The sequence below is a fragment of the Corythoichthys intestinalis genome, chromosome 19 (genome assembly GCF_030265065.1).
Source record: "Corythoichthys intestinalis isolate RoL2023-P3 chromosome 19, ASM3026506v1, whole genome shotgun sequence".
NCBI lineage: Eukaryota > Metazoa > Chordata > Actinopteri > Syngnathiformes > Syngnathidae > Corythoichthys > Corythoichthys intestinalis.
In genome coordinates, this window is record NC_080413.1 from 11,460,365 (window position 1) to 11,477,758 (window position 17,394).

At 41.7% G+C, this 17,394-nt stretch overlaps 2 protein-coding genes across 3 annotated transcripts in view; both read left to right on the plus strand.

The window, feature by feature from the left end:
* The first annotated feature begins 253 nt into the window (after positions 1 to 253).
* LOC130907392 (echinoderm microtubule-associated protein-like 1) lies at positions 254 to 10,825 on the plus strand. Of its 2 annotated transcripts, none has more exons than XM_057822399.1 (7): positions 254 to 460; positions 3,005 to 3,202; positions 7,780 to 7,909; positions 9,574 to 9,675; positions 9,892 to 9,926; positions 9,995 to 10,021; positions 10,185 to 10,825. In XM_057822399.1, the coding sequence occupies exons 1-7, from the start codon at positions 310 to 312 to the stop codon at positions 10,466 to 10,468; spliced, it is 927 nt and encodes a 308-aa protein (XP_057678382.1). In that variant the 5' UTR covers positions 254 to 309; the 3' UTR covers positions 10,469 to 10,825. The 2 variants fall into 2 exon arrangements, with proteins under 2 accessions (XP_057678382.1, XP_057678381.1); XM_057822398.1 differs by lacking the exon at positions 254 to 460 and adding an exon at positions 1,399 to 1,693.
* Positions 10,826 to 11,625: 800 nt separating this feature from the next.
* Positions 11,626 to 17,394, plus strand: part of evlb (Enah/Vasp-like b) — a 56,455-nt gene continuing 50,686 nt past the window's right edge. The window contains exon 1 of the mRNA XM_057822395.1: positions 11,626 to 11,934. Within this exon, the coding sequence (XP_057678378.1) occupies positions 11,930 to 11,934 (5 nt within the window). The 5' untranslated portion in view covers positions 11,626 to 11,929. The remainder of the gene's footprint in view (positions 11,935 to 17,394) is intronic.

Sequence of the window (17,394 nt, forward strand, 5' to 3'; positions counted from 1 at the left end):
GTACCAAAGCAATTGAGAAAAACTGTAATCATGATTTTTTAAAAATCTAAACGTTGCCTAATCCTTGAGCTTTTTCCATTTATTGGCCTTAATTGTGAAAGTGTTTACCCTCCATGTACCGTGCACACACAGTCTACCCCCACTGGATTGAGTGAGCGGAGATGGCTTAGCAGGCTGTTAATCTGTCCTCTGAGTGACATCCGCCTTTCAATGCGTCCTCACTAAAGAGCCTGTCAGGGTGCAGGTGGGTGGCGGGCGAAGGGGAAATCAGGGGGTGTGACCGGCTGTTCGGGGAAGGTGACCCATATCATGGCTGCGGCCACTTCCGAGGGGGACTTGGAGGAGCTGGTGGACCCCGGTTTGGGCATGGAAGAGGAGTCCGGGGGCCTCAAGAGGGGCTCGCTGAGGGGAAGCTACCACAGTGACTCCTTGCTGGCACCTGATGGCGACTCATTGACAGGTAGACGTCACTTTTGTCATTATTATTATTTTTTTTAAATGGCTTTATCGACAAAAAAATATATAATTCATTGGCTGTAATTGACTGCAAAAGACAACCTATCCATTTTAACTGGGAGAACCTAGCAGCGAATAATCACTGTCAACCCGTCCAGTTAAAATGGATTGGATGTCTACTGCTGTCAAAGGCAGTGAATGAGTTAAGATCATTCAGTCAACCAGCAAAAATCAAAAACACTCAAACTGTCTTTTAACCTGTCTGAAGGTCTCTTTCGAATAGTTCCCAAAATTGAGTAACTATTTACGATACGTTCACATGGAAGGCATGCTGGGATTGCACGGTTTTTGTACGTCTGAGATGGCGCTAATTCCCTTTTACAGGAGTGGGATTATGTGCTATTCTAATCCCAATCCCCATATGGGGGGTGTGTGTGTGTGTGATGTACGTGGATGATGCCCCCCTCAGTTCAAGATAAGAGACATACAGGAAATCAGAGATTCAATTATGGCACGCTTTATAGACTTCTGAGTTGTACGTATTTGTTACAATTTTGGATTTATTCAAAACATATAATTTTACCACCAGGTAGCTGTATAATGCATTCATGTAGATAGTTACTCAATCTAGAGGAGAAGTAGTATTTTTTTAATGCCATCATAAAGCCATTAAGCACTTGTAAATAAATATAAATCAGTAAAATGACTATCCATCTATTTGCCCAAAAGGGGGGTATTGAAAATCCCCTTTCCTTCTCAATGAAGACATTTCAGAAAAAAAAAGAGGGTCAGTAGAAGGCCACATTTCCCCCTCTCGGTCTCCATTACTGTCAGTGACATGAGGCTTATGTGTGAGGCCACTGGGGCGGGGTCATAGAGGCTCAGTCTGGGGGGATTATCGTTGTACCCCTTCACACACACATTTTAGGCTGATTTGGACCACGGCTGAGGTTTTAAGCCCAGAGCGAAGAGCTTTAAAGCATCAGAGCATCCCGCTCGTGTTGCCAGTCGCCGTGGAAACCGGAGCGGGCTCAGCATCAGGAGGCCTGGATGCTGCGAGGCGGGCCTTGCGGGGAATGGAGGGAGAACCGGCCCGTACGAGTGGATTCAGGGATGAGGAGGATGGAGAGAGTGTGCTCTCGTGAGGAGAGGAAGAGAAAGAAGATGGCTAAAGCGGTGGCGGAGGAGAAGAAGTTGCAGCGAGAATTTTCGTCGTCGGCGTCCAGCGGCTCGCATGGTAGACTAATGCTTTTGTTGTCATGTTGGGACTTTTGTGTCCAGCTGTGCTCTGACCTCATTTGCTTTAGTCTGAATGGAAATCTTAAGTCTTTTTTTAAATCATTATTTATATATATTTAGTTGGTTTCGCGTGTAAAATTGGATGATTTGAAAGATATGTATTCGTTACTTTTTCTTTTCGCTATAAATTCCAAAAACATGATGCTTTAGCATTGAAGTTTCAGAACTGTCCATAAATTTGAATGGTTGTTCGTCTACATTTGGTCCATATGTGGTCTTTGAACCAACCAACCAACCACCAGGCCGGGGACCGGTACCGATCCATGGCGCATTTGCTACCGGGCCACAGAGAAACAATACATCATTTGTGCCTTTAGAATAATCCGAGTAGAGATTTGTGTACGTCGTCCTCTAGTGGTTGCTGCCATTACTGGGGTGTTTGCACACCTATTGCAGCCCAGTGTTCGTCAATGTAAACAGTAACGTTAGCTGCTGTTGGCTGTGTGCTGCTCGCGGAGACGTCTTTGGACAGCTTTTTTTACAAGAAAAAGCCACCTGCTGAGCCAGAAGAGGAGCCTACAGCCAAGTGCATTCTGCATAATATGTGGCTAATAGCTAGCAAAAGTGAATACACTGAGAGCATTATACCTACTGTATTGCTAAATCCAAGAAACCTTTCACAGTTGGAGAAAAACTCATTATTCCTGCGACTGAGGATATTTGCCATCAGGTTTTAGGAGATGCCACTGTTAAAATAGGTTGATTCAGCTTATGGTGAGTTACATTTTCCCTGCACTTAACGTTAGTTTTTAGCTCTGTCGTGTTATTTTATATTTACTGTCATTTTCTGCAACACATTGCCGGTCCGTGAAAAAAAGGCCCACATCACATCGGTCTAGTGCAAAAAAGGTTGGGGACCACTATATTAGAGTATGTATATATATTATATTCATGTTTTCTTTTTAATATATTTTAATTGCTGTATAAACACATTAACAGCGATAGACGTTCAGTCCATTTCAAATGGGAGAGGCTGGCAGTGAATGATCGCTGCCAACCCTCCCTTTTGAATGGATTGGACGTCTATCACCGTCAATGGCAAAGAAAAAGTCAAAGAACATACTCTATCACATCAGGATGTATGTACTGTATGCAAAAAGTGGACCCAGCTGTCTATCCCAGTGACAAATCCGCAACCTTAATCATACGAGCGCTGATGTAAACGAGCCTGGGATTTTCATGAACACTCGGGGATATGCTTTACGTAATCAACAGCAACACCATGATGTCATCCATTTGCCCCACCCAGATGGTCGCAGCTCAGCAGCCAGCAACTTGGACGTGGCCGACCGACTCACCTACCTGGAGCAAAGGATGCAGATGCAGGAGGATGAAATCCAGCTGCTTAAGATGACCCTGGCTGACGTGCTCAAGAGGCTCAACATCTCCGAGGAGCACCGGGCTGCCAGCGCCCCCACGTCTGGAAGGAGGACGTCAGGTACTAAAGGTGGGTGAAGATGTGCATTAACTGGACGTCCCGGGTTTTTTTTTTGGCTATAAAGAAAGACCAGAAAGGCATCAAATGACCCCAATACCAAACTGACTACTTGGCTTAGTCAAACAATAGACCACTCAGACAACCAATCCAGCAGAAAACCCCCCTACACACTCCTGTGGAGTCACTGCCTAGGTGTGAAGAAGGGTTTCACTCTGGATAGCTGCAATTCGCATCTTGAATATTTGCAAATCCAGGGCCCTGGCTTTGTCAAACACAGAGGAACACGGAGATGGCCAGCCGCCGTGTTCTACAATATGATTGACATGGCAGCACTGAATGCATATGTGTTGTATTAGGCATGCACCGGAAAGCAAGAGAGACGGGTCGACTTCTTGGTGGGTCTTGCAAAGGAATTGGCTCACTCTCATGTGGGCGCAAAGAAGGCGCAGAAGGAAAAATTGCTTCAACAACAACCTCAAACCCCTAGCCCTGGGAAAAAGGCGAAGTGTCATATGTCACCACATAAAAAATGTTTTGTTTTTTTATTACACCGTCCCTTGTACAGTAGGCAAACTCCAGCTTTTGGAATATGTAAAAAGGTTGTCCGCCCTATTGCCTGCCTGAGCGGTCCACTGTCCGACAAAGCCAAAGCAGCCCAGCCCTGCAAACACTCAAGATGCTAACTGGAGCCATCCAACCCTGTGGTTTTGAGAGTGTGAATGGGAATGACTAATGAGGACCTTAATGCTCACAAAAGATATGCTGATTAGGGTCAGATGACCCTTCTCTGGATACAAGAGGGATTTGTATCAACTGATCCACCCTTGGTAGTCCAAGTCTAACTTGCCTTGTCAGGTTTGCTTATGGCCGCTCCTATGTTGTCACTCAAGGTTGAGTTTGAGCGAACAATTTAGGGTTATCTAAAGGCTGGGTGACAAGTTTTATTTCTTTAAATACTGAACAAAAATAACCAATATTTCCATCTTGGAATGAAACTGCAAAACTTCTGTCTTGAATGAAATATTTTCCTCCCCCTATTTGTGCTGTCAGCCCACAAATGCAAAGTAACTACACAAATGAATGGCGGATGCTGGTCTCTCAATGATGGGAAGCTCAAAGTGTTTCCGCCTGTGAGTGCTTTGTGATGGTGGAGGGGCTTAGCAGCACCTGCTGCTTGGTAGGGAAAGAAACTAGAGTGCCAGAAGTCAAGTCTCCAAACACAAGCAGCTACAGAAAAAAACCCACCAGAAATAGAAGCTCAATTTTTCGCTAGTCGTTTTTAACAAAGCAAGTGTTGTTAGGATGATTATGAAAGTCTCCAGTTCAACTCAGAACAACAGAATGAAAAGTGAAAAATGCCCCCAGTGGATGTTAAAACGACAAGATCACTGATTCGCTCATGCTGCTGTCTATCAAAAAGGGATTCAGCTTCAGACAAATCATCCAATCATCATGCAGAGAAGCAGATTGTTTGGGCAAGTCGAGCCCCACCCACAGTCCATAGACCCGAAGCGACGCTTAGCTTCGGATGGGTTGGATAAACCCAGCCTTCAGCAAATGACTCGTCTCATTTCGCTGTAGTGCAGTACTTATCAAATAGTGGGGCGGGATGGCAGGGGTGGCGCACGTGACCTCGGGGAACACAATTTTTTGCCGTACTACAATAAAGTATAATTGCACATCCACTCAGTGGGTGGCATTGCCGGTCTCATTTTCAGAGTTTGCGCAGTATTTTTTTAACCAAATATGAGCACAAAGCAAAGAGCACTGGAGATATGAAGCGCTAAGACAAGGAAATATGTCGAGGCGTATGTAGCGTTTGGCTTTTGGTTTTGACTTTTAATACAGTGGGAGATTAGGAAAGACCAGTCTGTTTACTTTTTCTAAAAATGTTTACAGCGGACAGCAGGAAGCCAAATCAGTTACGACGTCACTTAAAGACATTAAACCCCAATCACATTTATAAGCCGCTATATTTGTTTTCCAGTGAAAACGTGCCAAATATTGTCAACAATTATTCCGCTTTGTGTCACATCAGTAAACCAGAAATCACTGTAAGCTTCATTTAAGGTGGCATACCAAGTTGCTCAGTGCAAAATAACCCCACTCCATAGCAAAAGACCTGATTCTGCCTGCCGCAAAAATGAAAATTGTCCCTGTTCAATGACACTGTCGTTTTTGTTCTATTATTTGTTTTTTCGGTCAAATTGTTTGGCATATTGCCCTCATGAGTTAATGTTGCTAATCAATTTGAATGATTATTGATTTTATTTTTCGGATTCAAATGGTCAAGAAATGTATTTTGAGTGTATTTTTTAGTGCTGCAACGATTAATCGATTAACTCGAGTATTCGAATAGAAAAAAATATTCGAATTAAATTGTATTGGTTTGAGTATTCGTTTGATTAATTTAATTAAAGTGGCGTTGTAATGGTTTATCTTGAAAGTGTTTGCATTTCGTTTTATTGATTAGGGTGGATACACTGCCCTCTGGTCTGCCTCATTTCACATTGCTGAATCCAACTGCTCCCTGTTAAGAACAACATAGCAAGTTTTTGTTTGAGCTAATGTTTTTGAATGCATTCGTAATTTCGTTTATAGATATATTTAGCCGTTTTTTGTGGGAATATTTGTTTGAACCTTATGTTAAGAGCATTGTAAAAAACAAAAACAAAAAAAAAAGTTAGCATTCTATAGCATTTAAGCTAGCAGACTTTTGGTATGTAAGTTAGCCAATTGTTCTTTTGTTGTACATAGATCCTCATTTTTTTTTAATACCGTTTGAGGCTCAGCTCAGTTTTATTTTGATTTTTCATGGTTCTTATCCGATTACTCAATTATTTGAACTAACTAGTTCATCGATTAATCGACTACTAAAATAATCGATAGCTGCAGCCCTAGTATTTTTACAGTTTGTATATGACTTTTTTTTTTTTTTTTTTTTAAATTCAGGCAAATTGATGCGCTTTAAATTTTTCTGTTACAAACAATGTTAATAAAGTTATACATTATTGTATGTTGATCTATATTATTTTTTTCCTTTGATGTTAAAAATGACAATATTATGCAGAGGTCTTCTTACAATAATACTAAATTTATAGAGAAATTACACTATTTACAGTGGCGGCAGAGAGTTGGGGGGGGCAAACATCTACGTCTTTCTGGCGTAACTGAAAATAATTGAAAAGCACTGCTGTAGTGGAACAATGCACTCTCGGTCGCCAACGGGCTTACACTCACAAGGGATTCACACGATAACTGGGCTCTAGATCACAGAGATGATTTGTGTACACTCTACCCCTTTCTATCACTTAGCTTATAGACTCCCCCACCTTCTTCCCCCTCTTTCCCTGGTCAACAGGCCCCCCACATGGTGTCAACCGGAAATACATTTAGCTGACGATAGCACCAACATATTGGTAGTTAGTGTAGTTAGGCGTTCAATGTATTTCCTGTAGTTGTTTGTGTTTCTTCTCTTTCTTCTCTTGTGTTTCTTTTCTTCTGTTCCCCCATAACCCCTTCCTGTTCGCTGTTTTGTCATAATAAATGAAGTATGTTGAATGATCACAAAGGGAGTCTGTCAGACTCTCAATGTGAAACATTAAAACTGTTCAGACTATCCGGGCACTTAGACTTCCATTCTCAATGTCAAACAGCTGAACAGGACAGGTTTTAAAAAATAAATAAATAAATAAATGTAAAAAAAAAAAAAAAAAAGGAACAATGCAATCTCAACTCTGGAGATGCACAGCGTCTGCACTGTTTAAAGGACTGTGAAGCTGCGTGAATAAATGAAAGCAAGCTGCATCGTAGCCAGTGATAAGAAGCTAATTCTGAACAAAAGTTAAGCACGTTGTGGTGCATATTTAGTCGATGACATGTAAACATAATAGTATACATTTGATCACTTATTTTTTGACATTTTGGGGGAAGCTGAGCTTCCCTTGCAGTCTTAGATCAATCGCCACTGACACAAATAAAGGCAAACTCACTATAATGGGAAAAACCTATTGAGTAACTGTAGTATTTAATTCGACACGCTTGACACCTTTGATACTACCAGCTTCATTCTTCCTATTTTACAATTGCAGTTTTTTTCCCCTCACAGATTGCATTCATTTACCTTCTGTCACTATTTTTTTTAAACAGTCAATCCTGATGTTCCTCTTGTGTGCACGTATGTGTTGGCTGAAGCAATAAAGCAATGAAACGATCACGTGCGTGTATTATATGGGAAGAATAAGAAAAAGAGTGAGGAAAAACTCTATTGTATGTAATTAAAAAAATGGTAAAAACTCGATTTATTGACCAGGTCATACTATTAGAATTTTGGAGGTTATCAATGAATTCTGACAGTTAAACAAATGATCAATTATCAAATTAAATTTTTAATCAGCTTAAATATGCTTGTTCATGCAAAACACTAATCAAACTAACAGAGGGCAGTGATTAATCACATTTTTATGGGGATTACAGACTGAATTGCAAGAGGGAGACATTTTTAATGCTCCACTTATTTTAAATGTAAGCATGTGACCATTCTTATGATGAGATAAATTAAAGTATTAACCTTGGTGTCACCCTAGGGAGACCCGTCTCAATGGGCCTGCCCCCAAGAGCACCCTTGGGAACCTCGGGAGTCACCAGCTTGAGGAAGAGCTCCACGCTACCATCTGGAGCAACCTGCAGGAACTACAGCCCGACACCCCCTCGCTGGTAAGATTATACTAGTCCTTCTCAAAAAATTTGCTTATTGTGATAAAGTTCATTATTTTCTGTAATGTGCTGATAAACATTAGACTTTCATATATATTTAGATTCATTACACACAACTGAAGTAGTTCAAGCTTTTTATTGTTTTAATATTGATGATTTTGGCAAAAAAGTCAAGAAAAAACAAAAATCCCTATCTCAAAAAATTAGCATACTGTAACATGAAAAGGTACTCTAAAGAAGCTCTTAACCTCATCATCTGAATCAACGAGTTAACTCAAAACCCCTGCGAAAGATTCCTGAGGCTTTTAAAAACTCCCAGCCTGGTTCATTACTCAAAACCACTATCATGGGCAAGACTGCCGACCTGACTGCTGTCCAGAAGGCCATCATTGACACTCTCAAGCAAGAGGCTAAGACACAGAAAGAAATTTCTGAGCGAACAGGCTGTTCCCAGAGTGCTGTATCAAGGCACCTCAGTGGGAAGTCTGTGGGAAGGAAAAAGTGTGGCAGGAAACGCTGCACAACCAGAAGAGGTGACCGCACCCTGAGAAAGATTGTGGAGAAGGGCCGATTCCTGACCTGCAGAAACAGTGGACTGAGTCTGGAGTAGAAACATCCAGAGCCACCGTGCACAGGCGTGTGCTGGAAATGAGCTACAGGTGCCGCATTCCCCAGGTCAAGCCACTTTTGAACCTGAAACAGCGGCAGAAGTGCCTGACCTGAGCTACAGAGAAACAACACTGGACTGTTGCTCAGTGGTCCAAAGTAAACTTTTTTCAGATGAAAGCAAATTTTGCATGTCATTCGGAAATCAAAGTGCCAGAGTTTGGAGGAAGACTGGGGAGAAGAAAATGCCAAAATGCCTGAAGTCCAATGTCAAGTACCCACAGTCAGTGATTGTCTGGTGTGCCATTTCAGCAGCTGGTGCTGGTCTACTGTGTTTTATCAAGGGCAGGGTCAATGCAGCTAGCTATCAGGAGATTTTGGAGCACTTCATGCTTCCATCTGCTGAAAAGCTTTGTAGAGATGAAGATTTCATTTTTCAGCACGACCTGGTAAAACCACTGGTAAATGGTTTACTGACCATGGCATTGCTGTGCTCAATTGGCCTGCCAACTCTCCTGACCTCAACCCCATAGAGAATCTGTGTGATATTGTGGAGAGGAAGTTGAGAGACACCAGACCCAACATTGTTGATGAGCTTAAGGCCTCTATCGAAGCATCCTGGGCCTCCATAACACCACAGCAGTGCCACAGGCTGATTGCTTCCATGCCACACCGCATGGAAGCAATCATTTCTGCAAAAGGATTCCCGACAAGTATTGAGTTCATAGCTGATATAATTAAATGAAGGTTGACTTTTTTTGTATTAAAGAACACTTTTTTGTATCGGTCGGATAAAATATGCAAATTTTTTGAGATAGGGATTTTTGGTTTTTCTTGACTTTTTGCCAAAATCATCAATATTAAAACAATAACAGGCTTGAACTACTTCAGTTGTGTGTAATGAATCTAAAATATATGAAAGTCTAATGTTTATCAGTACATTCCAGAAAATAATGAACTATATCACAATATGCTAATTTTTTTTAGAAGGACTAGTATATTAAAAAAAAAAAAAAAAAAATCTTTGTAACTCTTTACTTGTGATATCCTCTGCGCAGTGGTGTCAGGAGTCCAGCAGGCAGCGTGAAGGACAGTCCATGTAAAACCCCCAAAACGCGTCCGTCCTCATCCGCATCATCCTGCACCAGCACACAAGAAGGGTGTGAATGCTTTATTACTGGCAAACTTGAGACATAAAACTATAGCAAAGCAAAATTGATGATAAGTCATGAGAAAAACAGCAGTTGTTCTAGTAATGAGTCTTGAGGAACACCTCGATTAAATGAAAAGAACTAAAACCGCCACAACAATTTTAACTTTAAATTGCCCTCTTATAAGTGTTACAATAATATTCTCTCCTGTTTTATTTCCTAAAGGAGCACCAGATCCAAGGAGGTTCCTGTGAGTTTAGGTAAAGGAGTTTTGTTATCAGAATTGTATTGCAAAGGAGACTGACTTTGAAATGTTTTTACCATGCAGGCATGAGGAGAGTTACACACAGCAAAGGTAGGGTTCAGCTTTGAAGACATCCCAACACATTCAAGGATTGAGTCCTTTGAGTTATATTTGTGCATCTACCCTTCATTTATTTCTACATCTCACTCATGACTTGGTTCCCTCTACATTTCCCCTCCATTGCACCTTCTCCCCATCTCACCGCTTCACTTAGTGACTATGCAGATCTATCTGAGCCCCCTCATAAGAAAGACTGGGTCTTCTGAGATGAATGCAACATCTACCCCCACGGTACCTGTGGGAGGCAGTGGACCGTCGGGAACCCAGCAGGCAAGAGGCACACCCAATTTAGATGCGAGGAGGAAAGACCCATCCTACATGTTGAACCTCCAGAAGACCACCACCAACGTCGCAAGTCAGAAGAACCCACAGCAGGATGCTAACAGCTCCAAAAACCCCCAAAAGTCCCCGAGTCAGTACTTTCAGATTTGTTACTGACCATCAAGTCACAACACCACTTTTTTGTTGTCATGTTTTCATAACTTTTGGCTAATTTATCGACTTGCTGTATTTCCTGCAAATAATGGTCATCTGGAAAATAACAATGGTTCTAGAACTGAGCCTTGAGGAATACCGCCGTTAAATTCAAGGTTCATTTGACTTAAGCTTCATATCCTGATTTGAAACAAACCCTATTTCTTCTTTTAATTGTTAGGTGAAACTTTACACTAACTTGCCTGAAACCCTCACCTCCAATTGAAACCCTAATTTGAAAGCTCTCGGGCTTGAAAAAAATCCCAGTTTTAAACCCCGTCTAAAAAATTACCCACTTGGCCCTTTATGGAATCAGTTTGACACCAGTGATTTAGGGGGATGCGTCTTTGGTGGGAGGCCTTTATTTGTATACATTTTGAAATAATACCCGTTTCAGCTCCTACTTATGCTAGTAAATATGCTTCTACTGGAACACCTAATTAGTGCTAAACCAAACTTGCTTGATTAGAAACATGTTTTTTTGGTGTCATACACCTCTTTTGAATAATTATCAATTAGATTTAGAGCTGTTTTTACCCAGTTGCTATTCGAATCTTGGCCTCTATTTGAGTTTGACAATTTCAATTAGTTTCAATTTTGTTTTGTTTTTTTACATACTATTATTACCTTAACATTTAGTTTATTAGTTTTGAGAGTGTGCCTGTGTTTGCGCTATTTGCATCTTGTAGTTGTATTTCCAAAATGTGCATTGCAAACAGACATTATGGTATGTAATGGAATGTAAACTCGTGTGTAGTGAAACAATAAATGAACTCTACTGTGATGTCTTTTAATATACACTGATATCTTTTCCTAAAATCTGACTAATCAAATGCTATAGGCCCATAGAGCTCTAGCACCCTCCTGTGGTTATAAAGCCAAACAGGCAAGTAGAGCATGTACAGTACTCTAAGTCTCCAACCATGCGGTACTTTCAAAGCATAACTACTCTAATTGCTTCAACACTATCACCCCATCACAGTTTTTCTGTGGTACTACACAGAAAAACTACAGAACGCTAGAATTACACATGAATACCCTAGCAAAAACAGTACCTATATTGGCCACTTGAGGTCGCTGTATCTCATAATTAAGTTTTCTGGCTTCTCTATGCCGTCACCTGGAGGAGGGTGATCATGATGAGGAGATGGCATCCCGGGAGCCAAGACCAGTCACAACAATCTGGCCAGCTTCTAACTCCTGGGACAGCAGCGTTCAGTCGTGAAACGGCACTACCACGACTAATTTCCTAAAACCTCACAAACACACTCGACTAGGAAACTGTCAATTTGTGTGGCATTTCCTCTCCCCCTCCTCTTAAACTAGCCGCTGCACATTGAGGCAGCGGCAGGAGGTGCTGGCAACTTCGGTTTTGACACCACCAAAGAGTTCCTGGATGTTTGACACCGACACTGGGGCACTAAAATGAGGTAAGAAGAGATTCTTGCTCTTTTTATGGATTCACGTAGCGTTGTCAGAGGCAAAAACTGCCATATTTAGTTTCATTGCTAGGTTTGGTGATGTTGCTTCGCCTGTGTCCTGCCATTCACCTGTAGCTACTGTAACTGTATAGAATAAGGTGATGATGTGATTGGCCGGTATGCTGGTCACGTGTTCACCCAGAACGGACACTTCCGGGTAATCCAACCAATCAAGACCGCAGCTGGTTTCATAAAGTTTGGTCAGGAAAAATGGTGCATTTATGGCTGCCGTTAGGAATTACACAGTATTAACTCATTCACTGCAATTGATTTTTACACAATGAAAGCTACAGAATTCACTCAATCAAGTAAAAAGGAAAAAATGGAGTAGTAGTTGACATGTTAATGATGTCTTAGCTATTGTATGATTACAACCACAGTTGACTACTTTTGGGCCAATACCAACAACATTGATAACCTGTACTAAACACACATTCCCCATGGGCGTAGGATGTTCAAATTGTCCCCACCAACTTTTAAGCAATCTTATTTGCATTATATAATGACTTCAGTTATTTAGGTCATTTAGACTGTCTTTGCATATGTTGTATGGATAGAATTTACAATTGACCCTACCATTATTGAGCAAATTATTCTCACTGTATTCAGTGTTGGGCACGTTACTTTAAAAAAGTAATTAGTTACATTACTCACTACTTCTTCCAAAAAGTAACTGAGTTAGTAAATGAATTACCCTATAGTAAAAGTAACTAGTTACCAGGGTAAGTAACTATTTCTGTTACTTTAAAAAGAACTTGTTGTATGTCAAAGAATTTGAAATTTTCTGAGCAGTATTCGAGTCAGTGGAATAGAGAAGAACAGACAGGTAGTTAACTTGTTAGGTGCTTCAGCAGATTTGAATTGCTTACCACAGATGTCGACAAAAGCTTTGCCCCGGGACATAAATTACACATTACATGCAGGTTCTTTCCTTTAATTTCGACAAACTTGAAATAGTGTCTATATCTCCACCTCTTAAAGGACAATTTTTCTTCTGACTGCTCTGCCATCCCGACCCTGTGCATCTGTTTTGCGTGTGTGTTTGCCGCATGCGCTGTTCCGGTTTGCTTGTGAAATCACCGGCTCTGGTTGGCTTACAACGACACATGACGCTAACCCTCAGCCAATCACAATCACTTCCATCGCATCTCTCGAGGGGCTGCATTCAGGTAGGCTAGTTTCCCGACAATTCACGTCAGCTTCAAAGCGTCTGCCGTCCTCAAGATGGAAGCAGAATTATTGCTGGCTGACAGTGGGAGATGGGAACGAGGCTAGCATCAGGTGTAGCAAACACAGAAACGTTACCAAACTTTGGAAAGCATTGTCTAATTGAATGAGCAGGGACAAACAGCTTGGAGTCAGAAGTACGTGCGCTATTGTCGAACCTGAACGCACCCCAAGTCTTGGATGACAAATCAACAGAGCAGAGAGTCGACTCGACCCGGCTGGTAGTTTTTTCAATTTATTCAGAGTAGGTAATGCACCGCTTTTGACCGTCAGTAACGGTAACGGCGTTGTAACAGCGGAAAAAGTAATTAGTTAGATTACTCCGTTACTGAAAAAATTATATATGAATTATTATGAATTATGATTATATATAAAATGGAAAACTCACTTTATGGGACTATACATTCACCGGCCACTTTATTAGGTACACCATGCTAGTAACGGGTTGGAGCCCCTTTTGCCTTCAGAGCTGCCTCAATTCTTCGTGGCATAGATTCAACAAGGTGCTGGAAGCATTCCTCAGAGAGTTTGGTTGATATTGACATGATGGCATCACACAGTTGGTGCAGATTTGTCGGCTGCACATCCATGATGCAAATCTCCCGTTCCACCACATTCCAAAGATGCTCTATTGGATTGAGATCTGGTGACTGTGGAGGCCATTTGAGTACAGTGAACTCATTGTCATGTTCCAGTCTGAGATGATTCCAGCTTTATGACATGGCGCATTATTTTGCTGAAAGTAGCCATCAGAAGTTGGGTACATTGTGGTCATAAAGGGATGGACATGGTCAGCAACAATACTCAGATAGGCTGTGGCGTTCCAACGATGTTCATTGGTACCAAGGGGCCCAAAGAGTGCCAAGAAAATATTCCCCACACCATTACACCACCACCACCAGCCTGAACCGTTGATACAAGGCAGGATGGATGCATGCTTTCATGTTGTTGACGCCAAATTCTGACCCTAAATCTGAATGTCGCAGCAAAAATCGAGACTCATCAGACCAGGCAACGTTTTTTCAATCTTCTATTGTTTAATTTCGATGAGCTTGTGCACATTGTAGCCTCAGTTTCCTGTTCTTAGCTGAAAGGAGTGGCACCCGGCGTGGTCTCCTGCTGCCCATCAGCCTCAAAGTTCGACATACTGTGCGTTCAGAGATGATCTTCTGCCTACCTTGGTTGTAACGGGTGGTTATTTGAGTCACTGTTGCCTTTCTATCAGCTCGAACCAGTCTGGCCATTCTCCGCTGACCTCTGGCATCAACAAGGCATTTCCGCCCACAGAACTGCCGCTCACTGGATATTTTTCAGACCAATCTCTGTAAACCCTAGAGATGGTTGTGCGTGACAATCCCAGGAGATCAGCAGTTTCTGAAATACTCAGACCAGCCCTTCTGGCACCAACAACCATGCCACGTTCAAAGTCACTCAAATCATCTTTCTTCCCCATACTGATGCTCGGTTTGAACTGCAGGAGATTGTCTTAAACCATGTCTACATGCCTAAATGCACTGAGTTGCCGCCATGTGATTGGCTGATTAGAAATGAAGTGTTAATGAGCAGTTGGACAGGTGTACCTAATAAAGTGGCTGGTGAGTATAGTGACAATGGACTCAATAGCACCACTGTATTTCCATCATGCCTGCATCAAATATATATTAATTGGGTAAAATTCGTGCTGATCTGAGACATAATGCATATATAAAGGTTCTCAAGAATAGCGGGGCCTGTCATAAGTGATGTTGGTTTAATGCCTCTTGTTTTCTTTGACTGACTTTGTTCAGGTTACGCACTAATCATCCTCCTTCCCAAACCCGGCCCACTCGCTCCGTCCAATAGCGGGATCGATGAGCGGGACCGAATGTCATCCGCGCTGCCTGATGCATATTGACGGCTGCCGTTGTGACCCATATGAATAATAATACTAGTTGTATGCCCGCTGAATGCGGGACAAGGGCAAAGAGGCAAGATGGACTTATAGTGCCTTACTTTTTAAAATTCGGGAATACGTATTATGGCAGAAGTAATATTTGTTAAAGTTCATTAAACTAATATTATGACTGGTCTCAACAGTCATAACATTATGACGTGTGTTTATATTGCAGCTGCATCCACTGTGAGTCACAACAATGACATTTTTAACAATAATACTAATGCACTCTGACGACCTTAACTTGCGTGTGTGTCCAGGAAACATCCAGTGCAGGTGGGAAATCATGTGGCCTGTCACCCAGTGCATTCTGGGTGACATCAGCACACAGAGTGAGTCATTAGCATTGAAGGCAGAGGGGTGATTGGGGTGTGTGGGGTGTGTGTATGTGTGTTGTAAATGAAAGGTAGCTCTTCCCTCCACCATTTTGTGCATCTGCCAGCTTCTCGTTTGTGTGTGCGTGCTGTTTACCGCCCATCCATCTCCACTTGTCACTTTGCTCTTGGCCTGGTACAGTGTGACCACCTGCAGGTGGACTGCGTGGGCGGAAAATGATTTCTGGCTCTTTGGCGACCAGATAAATAGAAATCATATCATCTGTGACCGAGAAAAACTATGTGAGATACTTCAGATATGTTGGTAGCTTTTAAGAAAAAACATTTATAAAAAAAAAAAAATGGAGATAGACATCAACTGTTCATTGAAAACTAACAAAGTTCCTGTTATAATTTACAGCAATACAAAACTGTTTGAAACCATAATCCTGTTCATTTGGAAACTTGTGCTTGTTGCCGGGTAAACTAGGACTAAACTGCAATGACCGCCATTGCGCCGCAATAGCAATGTCAGCGGATCAATGAAAGAATCCTGCCGGCCAAACACAGCGGGATGTGGCCTGAGAGTCGTGTACTAGAAAGAGAGCACGTGCGGTGTAAATATGGCAGGGATTTATTGCTTTGCGACCATGATTGCTACGGAGATTATAATATTTTTTTCGAGCTGTACATCATTTATAATCTGTGTGCATCTGCGAAAGATGAAAGTACATCAATATTAACGGGTCAAAGGTTGCAGGAGGACTGGAAGTCTGATTTGATGAAGTGTGTGACCTAGCAATAAAGACAAATACGGTATTTGCTTGAATTGTGAGTAACTTAAATTATGTTGATTAGTAGGGGGGAAATGAACTCATTCACTCCCAGCCCAGGTACTGTACAGTGGGGCAAATAAGTATTTAGTCAACCACCAATTGTGCAAGTTCTCCTACTTGAAAAGATTAGAGAGGCCTGTAATTGTCAACATGGGTAAACCTCAACCATGAGAGACAGAATGTGAAAAAAAAACAGAAAATCACTTTGTTTGATTTTTAAAGAATTTATTTCCAAATTACAGTGGAAAACAAGTATTTGGTCATCTACAAACAAGCAATATTTCTGGCTGTCAAAGAGGTTTAACTTCTTCTAACGAGGTCTAACGAGACTCCACTCGTTACCTGTATTAATGGCACCTGTTTTAACTCATTATCGGTATAAAAGACATCTGTCTACAACATCAGTCAGTCACACTCCAAACTGCACTATGGCCAAGACCAAAGAGCTGTCGAAGGACACCAGAGACAAAATTATAGACCTGCACCAGGCTGGGAAGACAGAATTTGCAATAGGTAAAACGCTTGGTGTAAAGAAATCAACTGTGGGAGCAATTGTTAGAAAATGGAAGACATACAAGACCACTGATAATCTCCCTTGATCTGGGGCTCCATGCAAGATCTCATCCCGTGGCAATGAGCAAAAATCCCAGAACCACACGGGGACCTAGTGAATGACTTACAGAGAGCTGGGACCACAGTAACAGAGGATACTATCAGTAACACAATGCGCTGCCAGGGACTCAAATCCTGCACTGCCAGACGTGTCCCCCTGCTGAAGAAAGTACACGTCCAGGCCCGTCTGCGGTTCGCTAGAAAGCATTTGGATGATCCAGAAGAGGACTGGGAGAATGTGTTATGGTCAGATGAAACCAAAATAGACCTTTTTGGTAGAAACACAGGTTCTCGTGTTCTCGTGTACCCATCTTGACAATTACAGGCCTCTCTAACATTTTCAAGTGGGAGAATTTGCACAATTAGTGGTTGACTACTAATTTTTATTTGCCTCACTGTATGTTTACAGTATTTACAGAGTAGTTAGTGTATGTGTTGTGGTAGAAAGTTTATAATAAAAATACTAGAGATGTGACCGAAAATTCGG

What these genes read in the sequence shown, in the direction of transcription:
- LOC130907392 (XM_057822398.1), top strand. Translation starts at nt 1,507, where the DNA reads ATGCTGCGAGGCGGGCCTTGCGGGGAATGGAGGGAGAACCGGCCCGTA. An exon ending in GGCGTCCAGCGGCTCGCATG is followed by an intron (nt 1,694 to 3,004) that starts GTAGACTAATGC and finishes TGCCCCACCCAG; the next exon opens with ATGGTCGCAGCTCAGCAGCC. An exon ending in GAGAGTTACACACAGCAAAG is followed by an intron (nt 10,022 to 10,184) that starts GTAGGGTTCAGC and finishes CGCTTCACTTAG; the next exon opens with TGACTATGCAGATCTATCTG.